The sequence below is a fragment of the Cervus elaphus genome, chromosome 33 (genome assembly GCF_910594005.1).
Source record: "Cervus elaphus chromosome 33, mCerEla1.1, whole genome shotgun sequence".
Taxonomy (NCBI): Eukaryota; Metazoa; Chordata; class Mammalia; order Artiodactyla; family Cervidae; genus Cervus; species Cervus elaphus.
The window spans coordinates 29,631,355-29,652,959 of NC_057847.1; the positions used below are offsets into that span (position 1 = coordinate 29,631,355).

The window sequence follows — 21,605 nt, forward strand, 5'->3', positions numbered from 1 at the left end:
AATTCAAACTTAACAACATATGAAACAGGACCCACAATAGAATGAGAAAGGGTACAGCTGAATGAGGAAATGGAGATAAGGGAACTTTTACAAATTACCCACACCTAAGATTTGGAAACAGTGACAGACTTTATTTTTCTGGGCTCCAAAATCACTGCAGATGGTGACTGCAGCCAGGAAATTAAAAGACACTTACTCCTTGGAAGAGAAGTTATGACCAACCTAGACAGCATATTAAAAAGCAGAGACATCACTTTGCCAAGAAAGGTCTGTCTAGTCAAGGCTATGGTTTTTCCAGTGGTCATGTATGGATGTGAGAGTTGGACTGTAAAGAAAGCTGAGCACCAAAGAATTGATGCTTTTGATCTGTGGTGTTGGAGAAGATTCTTGAGAGTCCCTTGGACTGCAAGGAGATCCAACCACTCCATCCTAAAGGAGATCAGTCCTGGGTGTCCACTGGAAGGACTGATGCTGAAGCTGAAACTCCAATATTTCGGCCACCTCATGCAAAAAGCTGACTCATTGGAAAAGACCCTGATGCTGGGAGGGATTGGGGGCAGAAGGATGAGATGGTTGGATGGCATCACCAACTCAATGGACATGAGTTTGAGTAAACGCTGGGAGTTGGTGATGGACAGGGAGGCCTGGCGCACTGCGGTTCATGGGGTCGCAAAGAGTCAGACACGACTGAGTGACTGAACTGAACTGAACTGAAGATTTGGAAATGTTCTCTGACAACTACAGCCATTATGAGTCAGTGAGCAGTTGATTTTGATGGGACAGTGCTTAGGGATGCTGAGATTTTTTTTAACTTTTATAAACACTGAGAATCACTGTTTAATTGAAATCAGAGGATGAATAAGCGGAATACAATTAATCAAAATCACTATTTTCCTGACACTGCTTTAAATACTACTGTTCTTGTGAAAAATACCTTGGAATCTATATGAAACAAAATGACTAGAACTTCTATTTTTATCCAACTGATACTTTTCCAAATATAGATACAGAGAGAGCAGTGATTCAGTGTTAGATGATATTCACTCAGCAACAAATATTTACTGAGCTCCTGCCGAGAGTCCAGCATTCTAGTAAGCTCTGAAAATAAAGTGGAAAGTAAGTCAAGATTTTATACAGTCTCTTTCTCTGCTGAGATTAATATAAGAAGACACAGCATGGTAGGGCTGTAATAGATAGAGTACAAGAAATCATAAGAACAAATAAAGCTGGTCTACAATTAAGGAAAAAGAGTTTCCTGAGGAAGTGATGTTTATACTGAGATTTATAGAATGATGTAGAAATTGGGATTAGCCAAATAAACTAGACACGAGGAGGAAATGGTATTCTAGGTAGAGGAAGCGGTATAAAAAAGATTGGAACTACTGGACAAAGAATGCAAAGGTTAAGTGGCACCAGTGAGTCTAGATGGCCTTATAAATCAGCTTTAGGAGTTTGCAGTTCATGAGACGAGAATGGCAAGCCACAGAGGGGATTTTAAGCAATGGAGGACATGAATAGATGTTTAGTGTGGAAAGTGATTATAGAAGAGTGCTGATGACTAGTAATAGAAGGCCTAGAGATGGCAATGGCTTGAACTACGGTGCCGGCATAAAGAGCAAAGATGAAAAGAACTGGTTATTCTAATATATTTAGAAGGATTTAAATGACAGACCTGGTGATGGTCACTATATCTACAAAGGGTAAGAAGTCAAAACTGACTCCTAGGTTTTAGGTTGGGCAGCTCTGTAGATGGTTAGTGTGGTGCGAAAACACCAACTTGAGCACTAACACACACAAACTTATAGACACACACACACATGTAATAGGAAAGAAGCAGAACTTCATTTTTGGTGTTGACATTGTGTGTGTGAGGTGCTTGCAGACATCCAAAAAATATAGTTCAATAAATAATAAGATATTCAGGACAGATGATCAATCTGGCATTATGAGCAACTACAGACATTCCTAGAGTTATGCAACACATGGTTTAAAGTTCCATTCTACACAGAAAATTTCACAGAACAAACTATAAAATTTCAGGTATATGGAAAAGTATAAGAAAGAAAAAGTATAAGGAAGGGGTCACGTACTACTAGAGGCTTTTTCCTTTTAATCTTCAGTTATTGCTGTGGCCATGTGAATACTCATTATATCAGCTCCTATATTTACTAACAGTATAGACAAAATTTTCAAACACTAATGACAATGCATACAAAGGCTAGACAGAGGCTGTTACAAACTAAAAAGCATAGAGAACCTGGGTAATATCTGTAGCTAATTCAATATATTTAAAGCTCATTCCAATACTCTTCATGTAAAAACAAGGAAAACATATGGTGTTTTTAGAAAATCAGTAAGTATGTACCATGAAATGTTACATACTTTTGAAAGAGGAAACAAAAACAGCACTGGAGCTAAAGATAGTGTTAGACTTGGCTTAGAAATAATGTAATTTATTGCTAGAAAAAATACATTTATATTTTAAGATCTTAGCAATGCTACTTATAGCTATTTAGCTTTTGGAATATTCAATCTGTGTAAGAATTTCCAGGACAGACTACTGCATTAGAAGAAAGTATATGTAGAAAGCAGTGAAGACTATGTAATACAATTTCAGAAAACACTGGAAAAGTAAGAAACGCAGAGATAGCAAGACCAAGTGCCAAGAAACACCAACACTGACAGAAAAAGCAGAAAATAATTTCACAGTGCACAAAGAACAGAGAATCAACAGTGTGAAATGCTAATGAAAATCAAGCAAGATAAGGTCCAAAGTTTTATCACCAGCTGCCTTATCATGTAGTCATAGAAAGGGTGACCATATAATTAATCATATAAACTGGAACACTTTTGAGAGTAAAAAAGACTGTATTAAAATTGATGTCAAAATAATAGGCATAACCTGGAGCAGTTCTAGGAAAAGTAGGACATGTGGCTAATGGAGTCCTGGACAATTCTGGAGAAGCAACAGAACGATGGCAACAAACACTAGATGGAGGTGGGTTAGTGAGTGACTGGAAGTTAAGGAAACAAATACAAAAACTCTCACAGGAAAGCTGGCTAGGAAAAAAAAAATGGGAGGCAGACTCATATACATCTTCTTCCCAAACATTCTTCTCTAAAACACAAGCCATACATAATAAGCACAGCTAAACCACCTAGTCAAGAAAAAAGATTCAGTTCTTTTGAGAAGAGTAGATACTTTTTCATTTTTTCAAGTTTGCCAGTTTATAAATTAAAAATGCTATATTTGTGAAAAGTCTTTTTCTAATTATATAATCCTATATATAAGAATATCATTGATACAGTTCAACAATGACAGACACTATTTCAAAAAAGAAAAAGAGTAATATACACAGCTGATGGACAGGGAGCTGGCGTGCTGCAGTCCATGGAGTTGCAAAGAGTTGGACACGACTGAACTGAACTGAATATACACAGCTAAGTATCTAATAAAGAAAAGGGCATCCTACACAAAGATAGAAAAATAATGCAAAGCAGTTTTTAATATTTCCATTAAAAAGGTAAAGAAGTATACTGCTTTATGTAAATAATATATTCTCCCACTATACTTACAATGGGAAGTCAGAGTTATTGTACATAGTGAGGCGGAGTATGAGTTTTGAAGTCAGACACCTAGACTTACACTCACAGCTATAAAACCATAGATCACTCACTTCTCAACTCCCTAAGCCACAGTTGCCTCACCTATAAAATGGAAAAACAGCATCTACTCCCCAGAATTACTGATGGTTACATTAGATAAAACATATTAAAGCACTGGGAAAGAAACCATGGTATACAGTGAGTGCTCAAAAGATGGCAGCTCTCATCATTATTAGTGAGCTATTATTACATAGAAGGCATCATGCCTGCACTGACCCCTATATAAATTTTCAGGCCATGGTACTGCACCTGAGAATAGGCAGACTATCAGTATAAAGAGAAAACAGGAGCTCGTATGCAAAAGGAGACAACAGCAAAAGGCACGTCTCAAGCATAAGGTCTCCCATTAACAGAGAATGGAAAGCTCCTAAGATTAAATTTGAGGCATTGTTTGTTATTATTTTTTATATTTAGCTCCAAGTGCCAACAAGTGAAGACAAAGTCCTATTAAAATTGACCTGGCTGTATTGTGGTTAAGAACAAAGATTCTGACAACAGGAGATACAAAGTCCTTCTTGCTTCTGTCATCTACTAACATATATTCTATGGCAAATGACTCAATTTCTCTAAGCCTCAATTTACTCATCTTTAAAGTGGAAATAATAATAACACCAATCTAGAGAGCTGTTCCTGGAGTAGGAAATGGCATCCCACTCCAGTATGTTGCCTGGAAAATCCCATGGACAAAGGAGCCCGGCAGAATGCAGCCCATGGGGTCACAGTCGGACACGACTGAATGACTGAGCATACACAGAGAGTTGTTCAGAAGTTTAATTGAAACAATGTATAGATAATATTAACACAGTGCCTAGTACATAGCAAATACTCAAATATTATAAATTATTATGAGGAGGTAAAGTCAAGATGAAAGAAAGACCACAAAGAAATAAGAATGAGAGGAATTCCTAGAAATGTTATGGCAATATGAAAAGGCATTAAAGAAGAAAATTAAAGATCACATTAAAGGAACATATAAAAGGCAAGATTTATTTCAACTTTTAAATTATAAAAGTATACACATATAAAATGTCTAAAGCTGATAATAACAAATTCATGACTGCAGAAATAGAAATGTATCTAATAAGAAAATGGTTAAATAAGTTACAGTAAAGTCATATGATATTACTATCTGCAATCATTAAAAACATGTTCTTAATGTGTATACTTGACAGAATATTTTAAAGTACATATTCTTATCTACAAAAATACCCAGCTCACAAAAAGAAATGAAACATCCCAAGATGTTAACAAGCTGTTTGTTAATAACAAAACCGTATTTAAAGTTTTTTCTCTAAATTTTGCTAAAATTTTTCAAGCTTTAACAAATATGTATTATTTTGTAATATTTTTAAAAGTTACTTTTAAGCATAAAAAGAATTTTTAAGGCTAGTTATGCAAAGTGTACTTATAAAACCAGTGAAAATAATTCTGAGTTTACCTTGTAGCTCACTTTTAATAAGGCAACTTTCCATCATGTATAACAGCACAGTGACCATAATATCCAGCAGCTGACATTCTTCTGTTACCTGTCTGGCTAGCTCTTCATTGCTGAACAACTGAACACTAATATGCACAATTCTGTTAGACATAGTATCTGATTCATGACTTTTCTTCAGTGTCTTCATAATGAAAGCATAATGCTGAACAAAAGTTTTTGTAAAAGCAACCTGTAAAATGTTTTAAACAGAAAGAAAAAAACAAAGTTTAAGTTATATAACACATTTTCAACATATTATACCAGCATTTTAAAGCTATGATTAGCTTATGACAATGTCCAAGACAATTGGAAAAGTAATTTCAATGATGGTAGTCTCACATTTGTCCCTTTTTTGAAAATCAGCAAAATAGTTTGATAGTTAAAAAAATATTCAATATGCATTTTACATTATTAAAGTTTTAAAGCAATTACAAAGATGGTTTAAAAACACAAATCTTCACTTTGCACAAAGGTATCAATTCACCAATGTCAAAGTATGTCTTCGTCCTGTGCTAACTACTTTAGCAATAAAATCTAAAGTCTCATTTGAAAATCATTAAGTTGTTTACACAACTGAACAATAAGTGAGTCAATGTGACTACTCCAAAAGAAATGATATTTTTTCTATTTGATCTGAAAGCCAACCAATATTTAAGTTTTCTTTTTTGTGTACCATATACACTTCGTCTATTGTTTTCTTAAGTAGACATAAACACAAAAAACAGCATTATTAAAATGTCACTCCTAAAGAGGCTTTACTTCTTAAACCATAAGAAGAGCTAACCCATGATTCACTGTCTTTTCAGACACGAGGCTGTATAACTTTGCCGTAACCATACAAGAGTAACTGGTGGGTCCACCCCCTCTGAGACTAGAGACTTCACTCATCTACATGTGTACATGAGTCAATACCATCGTGTCTTTAACAGTTATGGCCAGAAGCTACTAACTCTGTGCTTTTCCAATGCTGAATCTCACAATCTAAATTCAGTTGTCCCCATTAAACATTTTCTCAAAGCATGTTGCATCTTTCTCCTTTAGAGAATTTACTACAATTTTTAACTATATATTTATTTGGGTAATTGTGCTTTTGTTTATCCCCCAGCAACTTCTCTGGACCAAGACTCATGCAGAAAGGTAACCCTAAGAATCCCGCTCTGTAAAAATGCTTTGACTCAGATCTAAAATACTGTGCTTTTTGTGTAGGCCCTCTTTTGGCAACTGAGCTGAGAAATATATCCAAAAGATTTAAAATTGAAAAGGCAAAGAAAGGTGACCAAAGTTCAGAAAAGAAGGAAAAAAATGTAGATACCTTATACTCTTGATCTGGAAGCATGTTGAGTAAGAAAGTCACCATCTTCTGGGGAAATTCATACTTTATTGTCCAAAACAATAGCTCTTCTAAGAAACTTTTATGTTTCAAAACATCCATTATGGATTGATCTACATAAGAAAAATAATATTTATCACCCTGATGATTTAAGTTGCTCATCTCATTTAAACCTTATTATAACAACCCAGCAACCTCAAACATCTGAATATGCCTAAAAATCAAGGCTATCCTTTCAATAATTCAAATGATAATACTAACAATATCAAGTTGTTTCTATACTGTCCACAGTACAATAAAATACTTAGTCCTTATAATTCAACATAAAGTAGTTACTAGAAAAATAATTACTTGTCCTTAAACATAAGAACCAGACATGAAACAATGAAGTGGTTCCAAATTGGGAAAGGAGTATGTCAAGGCTGCATATTGTCACCCTGCTATTTTACTTATATGCAGAGTACATCATGCAAAATGCCAGGCTGGATGAAGCACAAGCTGGAACCAAAGACTGCTGGGAGAAATATCAATAACCTCAGATACACAGATGACACCACCCTTATGGCAGAAAACAGACAGGAACAAGAGCCTCTTGATGAAAGTGAAAGAGAAGAGAGTGGAAAAAGCTGGCTTAAAATTCAACATTCCAAAAACTAAGATCATGGCATCAAGCCCCATTACATCATGGCAAATAGATGGGGAAACAATGGAAAACAGTGACAGACTTTTTTCCCTTGGGCTCCAAAATGACTGCAGATGGTGACTACAGCCATGAAATTAAAAGATGCTTACTCCTTGGAAGAAAAGCTGTGACCAACCTAGACAGCATATTAAAAAGCAGAGACATTACTTTGCCAACAAAGGTTTGTCTAGTCAAAGCTATGGTTTTTTCAGTGGTCATGGATGGATATGAGAGTTGGACCATAAAGAAAGCTGAGCGCTGAAGAATTGATGCTTCTGATCTGTGGTGTTGGAAAAAACTCTTCAGAGTCCCTTGGACTGCAAGGAGATCCAACCAGTCCATCCTAAAGGAGATCAGTCCTTTAGAATATTCATTGGAAGAACTGATGCTGAAACTTCAATACTTTGGCCACCTGATGCGAAGAGTTGACTTATTTGAAAAGACCCTGATGCTGAGAAAGATTGAAGGCAGGAGGAGAAGGGGATGACAGAGAATGAAATGGTTGGACGGCATCACCGACTCAATGGACATGAGTTTGAACAAGGTCCGGGAGTTGGTGATGGACAGGGAAGCCTGGAGTGCTGCAGTCCATGGGATCACAAAGAGTCGGACACAACTGAGTGACTGAACTGAAGCATAAGCCCTTTATCTAAAATTTCTACTATGATTTAAAACAATTATCTTACAAGAACAATATTCATGGCACATAATTTAAATAGTAATAATTTTAAACTAAAAACATACTATTAAGGACAAACTCCAATTTTGCTTTGAAAATCTTTATAGGATAATTTATCTATTTCTTTAAAATTATCCTTCACAAATGAAATGCTAACTTCACTAGAGAAAATAGTCATTATTGCACTGCTTACTCTAATATACAAAGGCATTTACTCTCTTCTGGTAGGAACATACCAGGAAACACATAGAATGTTAGCTATGTTTACTTGCACTGGACTCAAGACGCCCTCTTCATACATAGAGGAAACAGGAAATGGATGTCCCTTTTGAATTAAAAGGTATTCGAAGGGGGAATAAATTAACTCCTGGAAAGCCTATTTCTAAAGCCAAGTGCCACTCCTTGAGGAGTGCACACCTTAGGCTCTCTCCTGCTTATCTCTGCCTCCTTACCTTGCTGCATCAACAGAAAGGTCTCAACTGGTACACGAGGAACTGAATTTTTTTTAATTTTACACTGGAATATATTTGATTACCAATGCAGTGTTAGTTTCAAGGTGTACAGCAAAGTGTGAATTGAATGTTTTTAATACTTCAGTTCTCTTTTACCCCTCAAAATGAACTAGAAAATTCTATTAATCTTTACTAAAGCAAACTATCTTGGGATACTGCTCTGAATTATCAACTCTATATAAGGGCATCAAGTGTCAACTATGGACTGGTTCAGTGCTTAAGCAAGAACTAGAGTCAGATAAGAGATTTGAAAAACCAGTATCACATGAATCAAAATACTCAGGTACAGTCCTAACTAATTACATGTCAAGTAGTCTTCCAGGGTAATCTTGCAGAATTTTTTAATTAACCCTACCCCAATCCTATCCCCATGTTACAGTTCTTCTATTATTGAGTAATGTGTTCATATCATAGGTGGCTCAGTGGTAAAGAATCTGCCTTCGAATACAGCAGACTCAAGAGAGGCAAGTTTGATCCCAGGGTCAGGAAGATCCCCTGGAGGAGGAAATGGCAACCCACTCCAGGATTCTTACCTGGAAAACCCCATGGACAGAGGAGCCTGATGGGCTACAGTCCATGGGCTGGCAAAAGAGCCAGATACAACTTAGTGACTAAACAATAACATCATGATCTCCTCAGGTAATGAGTCTAAAAGAGTAACAACTCAGTATTTAATCACTCTCTTGATTTTTTCGTAAAACACTGAGCTTAATAAGACTCAAATCAGATACAACTTTAACCCAATTTCCCATTAATAATTAACAACCACTATTTTCAGAATAACAAATTCATTAATCTAGAAACACTATGATTTAAACTACACAGAGACAAAAATATCTGTTAATCCCCCATCTAACTCCCTTTCAATGGAGCCTTCAGAATAAGCCATATGCAGAAGGACTAAAAATAGAAATACAATTATACTACACAGCTCTTACTTGGAAATAAAAATTATTTATTTTTCAAATCTCACAATTTTCTACTTGTAAAACAGAAATCTCTTCCTCCTGCCACTTGCAGGACATGGCAATGATTTAAAAGAGAAATGACCAGTTTTGCAAGAAATGAGGTAAAATATATTCAAAGGTCACACTGACAGATTCAAAGTCAAAAAGTAATAAAATCAGGGGTTAAATGAATTAGGTGACAGGAATAAAAAGATTAAATTAAAAATTAGAATATAACCTACAGCACACATTGTTGAAGCCAATTTAATTCTCAAAATTCACTTGGTACTAACATGATTGAGAATTTCACCGACTACCAAAAAAATCCCTGCCAGATAAGTGCTTCTGAAAATAATTACAAAGCTGAACAAAACTAGTAGTATTTATTCTTTTTTTTTAAATTAGTAGTAATTATTCTTAAATTCATAGTTATAACTCTCTGCAAGTTTGTATTAGCCAAAGAAAAGCCTGAAGCTACTATAATTGTGTATCAAGCATTAAAAATTAAAATATACAAGCAACTCCTGCAGCTCAATTCCAGAAAAATAAATGACCCAATCAAAAAATGGGCCAAAGAACTAAACAGACATTTCTCCAAAGAAGACATACAGATGGCTAACAGACACATGAAAAGATGCTCAACATCACTCATTATCAGAGAAATGCAAATCAAAACCACAATGAGGTACCATTACACGCCAGTCAGGATGGCTGCTATCCAAAAGTCTACAAGCAATAAATGCTGGAGAGGGTGTGGAGAAAAGGGAACCCTCTTACACTGTTGGTGGGAATGCAAACTAGTACAGCCACTATGGAAAACAGTGTGGAGAGTTCTTAAAAAACTGGAAATAGAACTGCCATATGACCCAGCAATACCACTCCTGGGCATACACACCAAGGAAACCAGATCTGAAAGAGACACGTGCACCCCAATGTTCATCACAGCACTGTTTATAATAGCCAGGACATGGAAGCAACCTAGATGCCCATCAGCAGAAGAATGGATATGGAAGCTGCGGTACATATACACCATGGAATATTACTCAGCCGTTAAAAACAATTCATTTGAATCAGTTCTAATGAGATGGATGAAACTGGAGCCCATTATACAGAGTGAAGTAAGGCAGAAAGATAAAGAACATTACAGCATACTAACACATATATGGAATTTAGAAAGATGATAATGATAACCCTATATGCAAAACAGAAAAAGAGACACAGAAGTACAGAACAGACTTTTGAACTCTGTGGGAGAAGGTGAGGGTGGGATGTTTCGAAAGAACAGCATGTATATTATCTATAGTGAAAAAGATCACCGGCCCAGGTGGGATGTATGAGACAAGTGCTCGGGCCTGGTGCACTGGGAAGACCCAGAGGAATCGGGTGGAGTGGGAGGTGGGAGGGGGGATCGGGATGGGGAATACGTGTAACTCCATGGCTGATTCATGTCAATGTATGACAAAACCCACTGCAATGTTGTGAAGTAATTAGCCTCCAACTAATAAAAATAATTGGAAAAAAATAAATAAATAAATTGAACTTCATGGAAAAAAAAAATAAAGATATATTAACTTTGTTTTAAATAAATAAAATAATCAAATACACCAGAAAAGCTGTGCCTTCTATTATAATGAAAATAGCTGCTGTTATGTACAATCCAATTTTTCTATCTTCAGACATAAAAGGGGGGGGGCGGCGGTGAACCACAATGTCTTCACTGTCATTCTTAAAAGATACCAGTTTCCCAAGATATTTAAAGCATGTGTTATGTGTTTTATACATTATGTTATAGAAATCTGGTTAGAAATGCTTTCATTACTTATGTATGATTATTACCTTTAAAATCTTGATTAAACTGTCATGACCTTCACAACACCTAAAACCACTTCAAGCGAAACTGTAAAATGAAATTTCTGAAGAATCAGTATGTGGTATAAATGAATGATAGCTTTTAATTTAGACAATAGAGTCCAGGCTCTGCAACTCACCAGCTCATCTTGGCCATGTTAGCTGAAGTCCTCTAGGGCTAAGTTTTTCATCCTTAAAACTGAACTTTTGAAAATAGGCAGTGATGTGTTTGTTAGCACAGTGCCTCTCCTCTTGTCCATCATTACATATTTTATTTTCAGCTCGCTTTCAAACTGTTGAATCAAATTCTCACAAAAACTAAACCACTCTGGACTTCAGACATTTTCAAAAGCAACAATCACTTCTTGGAAAGAGTTTCTACTGACTGAAAAAGCCATTTCTTCGATGTACATACTCAAACCAAAAATAACTAATCAAGTTTTACGTCTTTACTTCTTCTTATCAGTAAAGGAAGGAAGGGACAACGGTCCATCTCAAATGCAAAAAATCCAGATATAAAGAAAACAAACTTCAACATCAAGTCTGCATAAAATGTATCTTAAGCCAGAGTTTGACCAGGCTGAAGGAAAACAATGACCTCTTAACACCATGAGAGGTATTTTCCGAACATCCTTGAAGCTTAAACTCAAGTATATGCCTAACAATCTCCTCCAACTCAAATGTGTCTCAAGGACTCAGGTAAGCACATGCATAATTCTGGTTAAGTCAAAGAGCCAGGTGGCCAAATGGGTTTCTAATTTCTTGCAGGCATTACAGGTTTTCTGCAGGGCCAAGAAAAAGGGGAACACGTTGCAGGCGTGCGTCCTGGACAGCAAATCAAATTTCATGCCCTCTGCTAACAGTCCATCAGTTGAATATAGCAACGTGAGTAACTAAGAACAGACGTACAAAATGAGCCTCAACTGAAACTGTCTGCTTGCTCCACCTTTCCAAGCAGTCTTAAACTTTCCAAAAGACACACTTCGCAGTAGAAAAAATAATCTTTTCATGAAAACATTTTAACCTCTGGAGACTTTCTAACAGATAACCCAGAAAATAAGACTACGCTAAGATTCAGAAATCCATTTCAAAAATGGAGCACAGGCTACCAACCAATAACAAGTACTCTCGAAAAGCTTTTAGAGAGGGTCAAGAAAATATACTGATAAAGCATTTAAACTCTGGGATTTGAATTAAGGACCTACCTCTCATTAGCTGTTATGCCTAACACACCTTCATTCCTCATTCATAAAACAGTAGTAACAATAAAACCTACTTTATATGGTTACTGTGAGAATTAAATGACAGAATGCACATGCTGTGATTAGCACTATGTCTAGCATATACAAAAGTTCAATACATATTACTTATTACTAACCTATTCCCTCACTATAGGCATATCTACTTTCTCCTTTGCATCAATATATATTGAGTCCTTACTGAGCCCTTAATATGTGTTAAGTGCCATTCATTCTCATTTTCTTTCACTCTTATTACTTCTTCTGACACATACCCACACTACTTCCCTGCTGCTCATCCTTTTTCATTCTAGAAATTGCATACCCTGAATTAAAAAAAGATACAAATCAAATTAAAGCTTTATAGCAAAAACGCTGGATCCAAATCAAAAGATTCAACAAAAAGACTATTTTTCTGGCTCAAATATAATATTGCTCATTTTATGAAGAAAACAATGAACAGAAGTCCCAACAGTAAGGGTTTCACTTGCTTCTGAGGTCCCCACAACCATCCCCTAACAACACTTCTGAGGTCCCCACAACCATCCCCTAACAACACTGTCTCCAAACTGAACACATCCAATAACATAACTCTCTCTTCAAACAGCTTTGATGGCCAGCCAACCAAGTGCTCTTAGTGATTAAGCATTTTTTAACACAAGAAAAAAAACAAAATATAAATACCTTTGGTGTTACTGCTTAGTTTGACCCTCTTTCTCTTGCCCAGACCTTGACTCCCATCTTGATCCTCCTGGAGAAAAACAAAATTAGCATTATCTGTAGTCCTAGTCATGAATTTATATATTTTATGTATATTTAAGTATGCTTATAAATTATATTAAATATAAAATATAGGTGTGTTTACATATTATTAATAATTTTACTCTTATGTATCTGCTATAATAAAATATATTTTAATACTGATAACTTTTAATTTAAAATTAGCATTATAATTAAATATATCATGAAAATTCTTAGGATTAAAATGCAAGAGTTCTTAAACTTAATCTGTGCCTCTAATGAAAGACTCTCAAATGCCCCAAAATCCCAAAATAAAAATCTTCCTAAGCTTATAAACAAAATATTAAATGCACAAAGAAGCTAAAGGGGAGGAAGGAAAAGATTAGCATAGGAGGGAAGAGGAGAAGGGGAAGGGGATTAAAACAATGAATAGAGGAAAAGTTTTGAAGAGTCTAATACAAACAAATGAGTTCAAGAGATCAAGTTCTGAAAACACAGTATGTTAGAAGCTGGAGTTGATGGTCAAAAAAAATATTAATAAAAACAAATTATTATGTGGCTCAGATGGTAAAACATCTGCCCGCAATGCAGGAGACCCGGGTTCGATCCCTGGGCCGGGAAGATCCCTGGAGAAGGCAATGGCAACCCACTCCAGTACTCCTGCCTGGAAAATTCCATGGACTGAGGAGCCTGGTAGTCCATGGGGTCGCAAAGAGTTGGACATGACTGAGCAACTTCACTTTCACTTTCACTAGGAAAGAAATCCAAGAAGAAAATATATGTATTTCTGCTCACATGTGATATATCCGTTCCTGAAAAAATACCTCACATTAAAAATAACAAGGCTTATGGGAAATAGAAGAGTGAGGGACAGACCATTCACAACCTATTCTGTAACCAAGAAAGTGTATAACTAAATAAATAACAAAAGCAATAATTGGTACCTGGGGAGATCATTTGAATGCCCAGGCAAACATCTTGGAGTGGTTTGAGCATGTCTCACGGGATGTTAACAACATACCACCACAACAGAGTGGGAAGCTAGCTGGCTGAGACAACATAAACGGAAGAGGAGCAAAGGAAGCAGCCTGCTAGTAGTAAAACCAACAGTGAAGCCAGGAATGTGCCTCTAAAGCAGGAAGCCATGGGTGCAGGTGCTCAGTTCTATTTTCTTCAAATGTTGCTGAAAAGGTTCCTGCTCCCTTCACAGATGAGGGTCTGTTTCTCTCCAGATAAAAGATATGACTGTACCCCATTATCCCAGATCTCCTGAACTATTGCACAGTTCAGGAAAGATTGCATAGGAATCCAAAACTCCCATGTTATACTGACATCCTTTTCCTATTTTCCAAACATATATGAGCCAACTGGTATTATAAAGACATGTGTGGTAGTATTTTGGCATACTGTCTGTTGTGCTAACCAATTATGCTGATGGCAGGATAGAACCATGGTACAAATTCCCAGACACTTTCTCAATTAAATCAAACCTCCAAAGCAGAAAAGCCTCAGCTTTATGCTGTGGCTCAACCCACTGGTGTAGTATTCTTGGCCTACATACCAAGACTTAACTGCAAGTTTCTGACAAGTCCAGCATCAGCCCTCAGGACCAATTTGGGGGTTCCCAAAGATACCTCATAGCTCAGTCATTCAGCATTTACTAAGCACTTCCATATGCCCTCTGTTCACCCCCACCAAAGCCAGGCCTCTATGGTCATCTACTTGGCAGCAATAATAACAGTCAAACTCCACTCCCTCTTCTTTTGCCACCCTCACCTTGTGCAAAGAGAAACTCAGCCATTATGAAATTTTGAGCCATAAGAGACAGATACATGAATGTAAACCATGCCACAAGACCCAGAAGATTTTAAAATTTGAGATTTTAGCTAATAGTCATTTATTAAACTGTTCTCCTGGCCAGAGAAAAAGAAAAAAAAAAACTGTCAATATTATATTCCAGGTTAGGATTATTTCATAATTTCAAATAAAAACTTCCTGTGAAAAGTGTATCCTTGGTCAAGCAATGGCCATGACAATACAAAGTTTTAAAAATTTCCCAAACTTATGCTTTAAAGGACAAGTAAAATTAGTCCAGCTAGGGAGAGGAAAGTCATTCCAAGAAGGCACAAAGACAAAAGTCTAGAGACAAAGATTAGCCTGACATCATCAGAGATATCAAACTCAGCTAGGAAGGGAGTCTACCTCCATTTAAACAGGTGGGATAATGGGTAGTCTTATACTACACTTGAGAGAGTATATAACAGAACAATTTTCCTGAATGGCAATTTGTCAATACACATATGAAAAGTCGTTAAACTATATCTATCACTGGAACAGAAATTCCAGTTCTAAGAATTTATCTTAAAGAAATAATCAGACAAGTGAATAGGGACTATCTGCATAACACTCATCACAATGTTATTTAAAATGGCAAAAAAAAAAAAAAAACAACTTTGGTTTCCAACAGCAAAGCAGGGAATTAGGGAAGTAAATTATAGCACAAATATACTCTCTAAAGAAAACAATACTAGAGTTCCATATTCATTATGACCAGGTAAATGTTCAAAACTATTACTATAAATAGAAAAAAAAAAAAAGCATACCATGAAGGATAGCATATGGAGTATGAAACCATTTAAGTAGCGATATCACACACAAATAAAATCTGTTAAAATATACTCTCTGTTACAGGTGTTTAAAACTATCACTAGTAAGAAAAGCAGGTTACAGAATAGCATATACAGCACGGAGCCTCTAAAATATACCATATATAAAACCTGTTAGAATATATATGATTAGAGTAAGTCACCTCTAAGTGATAGAGTAATAGGTAATTTCATCATCTTTTTGTTAATATTAATTTTCTATTAATTCAATAACAATGAATTATAGCTTTAAGCTAATGAATGTTTTTAATACTAGTTATGATTTCCAATCCTAACCACAACAATCTACTCAAGATAATGGATTAGTGTATTATCTATTTCAAGTTCTATTTTTTTTGGCCGCACCTCGCAGCATGTAGGATCTTAGTTCGCCAACCAGCGATGTAATACCCGCCCCTGCGGTGGAAGCATGCAGTCTTAACTACTGGGCCACTAGGCAAATACCAAGAAAAAACAACAGTTTCAACGAACAGGAATAACTTCCAGCGGTGGGATGTTCAGGCATTAAGGAAGATGAAAACAATTTAGTTATCATGACAACAAGACCCCACCCCAAACTCAAGATGGAGAGTTAGAGTTCTTCCCTTTTTATCCACCAGAAAACAGTATAGAACCCTGGGGGAAAATAACGGGTCCTGTGAACAAGAGGAAATAAACAACCTCAACTGAGACAGCATTCATACAGCTCTCAGAAACACTCAAAATGTTACCTAGGTTCCTGAGTAGAGACGTAGACAACACTGCTATGTGTGTTTCAGGCACAGGTAGACTCCCTTCCTAGCTGAGTTTGATATCTATGTCCAATATCAGAGAAGACCCTTACCCCCACCTTGCCCCCCATCCCCCCAGAAAACAGATTCAAACTCCTAGCCTGAAAAATTTACAGGTGGTTTTTCAACCCAAATTAACCTTTCTTTCTTTGATGGATTTACTGGACAGATGAAAAAATATGAGCTCCATAAAAAGAAGTCAAGTTAAGTTCACAGTTGGCTAAAACAATACTCAAAGAATGTTAATACAAAATACACAAGGCTTAAACGAACATTTAACATAGCAGATTATAAAAATAAAACCCAAAGGAGATCTTAAGAAACTAGAATAAAATGAAAACATTTATGTAAGCCACTGTAACACGAGACTGTTTGCTTTAAATCAATTTTACAAAACAAAGCAGAGAGGGAGCTCTCAAACTTGTCAGCTGTAAATCTGAAGGGGTGAGTGAGTGAGGGACCTGAGTATTTCATTTGACCACTGGAGCTTCTGCCACAGTTTAGCACTGCTGCTAAAATGCTAACAAAAAACCTTAGGCTAAAGGAAGCCACAACATGCTTCATGATAAGCTGTCCTTGTGACTCTGTACCAAATCAGATCATAATTTTAAAAGGGAATGAAGAGGTGAAAGAGCTATGAACAACAGCAGAGAATACTGTATAACTAAAGCTAAAAAGTTAAAGGGGTGTCTAAGGGAAGTAAAATTAAAATGTTTCTATAGGGGAAAACAAGAAGAAAGGTGGGAAAATTATAATATTTAACAGTATTGAGAAGAGATTCCTAATAATTAGAGCTATCAAACAAAGGAACGAGTTGCCTCATAAGCTAGGTCAGCTCTCAACCACTAGAAGTGTTTATGGAGAGGTTGATCATTTGTGAGGAATGTCATAAAATCAAACGCTAAACTGGCAAAGAAATGTCTTAACTATTTCCAAGGCCTCCTCACCAAAATTTCTGTGATTCCCCACTCTTATCTTTTACCATTAATGTCATTTATAACTAATTAAAAATCAAACCTTGTACCTCTAAAAGTAAAGTCATATTTTTGGGGCTCCAAAATCACTGCAGATGGTGATTGCAGCCATGAAATTGAAAGACGTTTACTCCTTGGAAGGAAAGTTATGACCAACCTAGATAGCATATTAAAAAGCAGAGACATCATTTTGCCAACAAAGGTCCATCTAGTCAAGGCTATGATTTTTCCAGTGGTCATGTATGGATATGACAGTTGGACTGCAAAGAAAGCTGAGCGACAAAGAATTGATGCTTTTGAACTGTGGTGTTGGAGAAGACTCTTGAGAGTCCCTTGGACTGCAAGGAGATCCAACCAGTCCATCCTAAAGGAGAAGGACTGATGCTGAAGCTGAAACTCCAATACTTAGGCCACCTAATGTGAAGAGCTGACTCATTGGAAAAGACCCTGATGCTGGGAGGGATTGGGGGCAGGAGGAGAAGGGGACGACAGAGGATGAGATGGCTGGATCCCATCACCGACTTGATGGACATGAGTTTGAGTAAACTCCGGGATTTGGTGATGGACAGGGAGGCCTGGTGTGCTGCGATTCATGGGGTTGCAAAGAGTCAGACACAACTGAGCGACTGAACTAAACTAATTCATTTATGAAAAGTTACTTTAGCTTTCAATTGCAATAATCCTGCTTTTGCTACAAGTTTTGATCAAATTAGTTTTAACTCTTCACTGGATTCTTTCTTGAATAAAAGCAAGAATATTGAGAGCACACTTACATGGTAACTTATTTTGTTAAGTGATTATTTCTCTTATGTAAGAGTACGAAATACAGAAGACTAGAGGCAAACAAACAAATTAATAAACAGTGGTAATCTCTGGAGAGCACAGCTGGAGGTGAATGTTTTCTTTTTTCTATTTGTCAATTTTTCCACAATGAACATTCAAATTTTATGGTTACACTGGGGAAAAACATGTGTTTATTTATTTATTTAATTTGCATTAACAGCTAAATATATCAAAGTCACAAAGATTAATGATCTGGTTAATACACATAGATAAATGGACGGACACTGCTTATGGTAATAGCCACAGTGAAAATAATCTTTCCTTGAAAAGTTATCTTGATTTAAACGGTCCTATTTTCTCTAAGAAACTCTCTATTACACCCATGTACATATAATATTGGAGATAATTTTCTTTTGAACTGAATTATCTGATGACTGAACAAATCTAACCAAAAAATGAATAAACATAAATTCACATTTTAAAGTACTTCATAAAGTTAAAATGTGTTTCTGTTTTATTTCGGCTTCATTCAACACAAAGAACATTTTCAACTCTTATTACACATTAGCTACACACACACACACACACACACACACACACACACACACAAAACCAGTAAGAAGTAGTAGTGTGAAGAGTGTCATGTGTATAAATAGTCCTGCTGAGTACATAATGTTCTGTTACTCTAGGGACAGCAGGGACAAATATCTGACACAACTTGTAAGAATAAAATTAAGTAGACAGCAGTATGCTCATTCAAGTAAAACTTTAAACAGGAAAAATCCTGCTGCTGTTAAGAGTTTCAAACCTGTTTCTTCATTTTTCAAATTGGCAGAATTAGATTAAGCCTAGGATCTCTTCCAATTCTAACTTACAACATATTCTAATTGTTATAACTCCCTCTCTAGAGCAGTTTTTGAGATGTCATTGCCCTCTTCTCATCCTGTCTCCCTTTTCATATACTTTGCTAAATTATAAGAACGAAATCACAAAAGGGGTTTGTTCAATAGCCCTAAGGGTCTGTAGAGTAAGGGTGTAGAAATTCCAATCCTTAAGCCATATTCAGCTCTTCACTAAATTTCAAATATAAATGCTAAGAGCAAACATATAATTTGTGACCACAGTTGCAAAATAAAATGCAATATGGCTTTAAAAGCTTTAACGAAATTTTTAAATGGCATAAAATAGATATTTGTTCAAGAACATCTGTATCTCAGTTCAGTTCAGTCACTCAGTCATGTCTGACTCTGTGACCCCATGGACTGAAGCACATCAGGCTTCCCTGTCCATCACCAACTCCCAGAACTTGCTCAAACTCATGTCCATTGATTTGGTGATGCCATCCAACCATCTTTACCCTCCATCGTCCCCTTTTCCGTTTGCCTTCAATTTTCCCCAGCATCAGGGTCTTTTCTAATGAGTCAGTTCTTCACATCAGGTGGCCAAAGTACTGGAGCTTCAGCTTCAGCATCAGTTCTTCCAAAGAATATTCAGGATTGATTTCCTTTGACTGGTTGGATCTCCTTGCAGTTCAAGGGACTCTCAAGAGTCTTGTCCAACACCACAGTTAAAAAGCATCAATTCTGGTACATTTTCTATTAACATTTTCCATCTCCTTATCCTTTCATCTACTTTCTCCTTTAATTATTCCATTCTTTTATTAAATTACTGCTTGCATTTTCATCATTTGTATATGCAAAAATGCTTCAAAAAGAACTATAATACAAATTTAAAATACTGAAGTCATCAGTTTTTTCAAACATCATTAGGCTTCGCAGGTGGCACAATAGGAAAAGAATCTGCCTACAATGCAAGAGACATGGATTTGATCCCTAGGTTGGGAAGATCCCCTGGAGTAGGAAATGGCAACCCACTCCAGGATTCTTGCCTGGAGAATTCCATGGCCTGGAAATTTCCAAAAGCCTGGAAAGCTGCATTCCATGGGGGTGCAGAGTCAGACATGGCTGGGCAACTGAGCACACGCTGTCAGCACAGGGAACTCTGCCTGTTGCCCCGTGGTGCCTGAGGAGGTAGTAACTCCCCACAGGAGGGCACACATATACACATGGCTGGCTCACCTCGCTGTACAGCAGAAAATAACATAAAGTTGTAAAGCGATATACCACAATAAAGCTTTTAAGAGGATGGAAATTCTTATATTTTCCCTCTAAATATGTCACATTAAAACTCAATTAACTTCTATTTATGATTACCTAGGCACAAAAGGAAGCTTTTTCCATCCAAATCACTGGTCCTAATAAAATAAAGTTTCTCATTAAGAAATAAAAGCACAAGAGACCCCAAGATTAGCAGAAAAGTTATGATAATTTTAGTTTCCGTTTTAATCAAATTCAAAACTATATTCTGTTCCTTAAGCTGCAATGAATCCTAGTAAAATTTTAATATGTCCCTTTTCATTCTACAAAGGCAAGGATCAATTTTTTTAAAACTGTCTAACTTTAAATATAAGCTTTCATTCTCTTGAGATATAATAATATAACTATTCTACTAAGGAAAACTTTGATCTTCTTTAAAACCCTACAGTTGCCATTTATGGCTAAAGTGGTATTTCATTATCATGTTATAGTTTTCCCAAACAGACAAGTACCACTTAAATAGATAGGAAAATACATAATAAATTACTGGTATTGTATTTAGCTATAATCACCAGTCATTTCTAGGCTACCAAGAGAATCCAGGAAAAAGAATGGCAAATTTCACATCCTGGTTGTGGGAATTTTGAAACATGTTTACAAACTCTTTGACATTCCTATCTTCTGAGAGTTGGAATTTGCTTCCTTCCGCATTGAACCCACCTTAGCCAACTCATAAGGAACAGAATGCAGTGGAAGTGATAGCATGTAAAATTCCAAGGCTAACACAGAAAAGGCTCCACAGCTGCTGCTCTTGAGTTACTCACATTAGGAAAAGCCACAACTATATGAGAAGTCCAACAACTTGAGACTACCATGTTGGAGAAGCCACATGCAGGCGGAGCTCCCTGTGCGCAGTCAGCGCCAACAGGTAGCCCTGTCCAAGCATCTTATATCTCCAGTTCAGCTGACCCGTCAGATGACTGCAGTTTCTCAAACAACAAATCACAGGAATCTCATGAGATAACCTAAGTGAGAACTGCCCAGCTGCCATTCCCAAATTTCTGAGTCATAAAATTGTTAACAAAACAAAAAATGGTAATTGTAAGCAACAAAGTTTAGGACAAATTTGCTGCACAGAAATAATAAGAACGGTTGGGTTTATCTAACTTACATTAAAAACTCTAGACCAGCAGAGA

General features: G+C 36.4%; 1 protein-coding gene across 6 annotated transcripts in view; it reads right to left on the reverse strand.

The window, feature by feature from the left end:
• The window catches only part of UBR3 (ubiquitin protein ligase E3 component n-recognin 3), a 201,601-nt gene that overhangs the window by 122,776 nt on the left and 57,220 nt on the right, over nt 1–21,605 (reverse strand). For all 6 annotated transcript variants that reach the window (XM_043894027.1, XM_043894023.1, XM_043894026.1 and 3 more), the window contains exons 6-8: nt 13,064–13,130; nt 6,456–6,586; nt 5,105–5,333 (exon numbers count right to left, since the gene is read on the reverse strand). In XM_043894027.1, the coding sequence (XP_043749962.1) occupies nt 5,105–5,333; nt 6,456–6,586; nt 13,064–13,130 (427 nt within the window). The remainder of the gene's footprint in view (nt 1–5,104; nt 5,334–6,455; nt 6,587–13,063; nt 13,131–21,605) is intronic.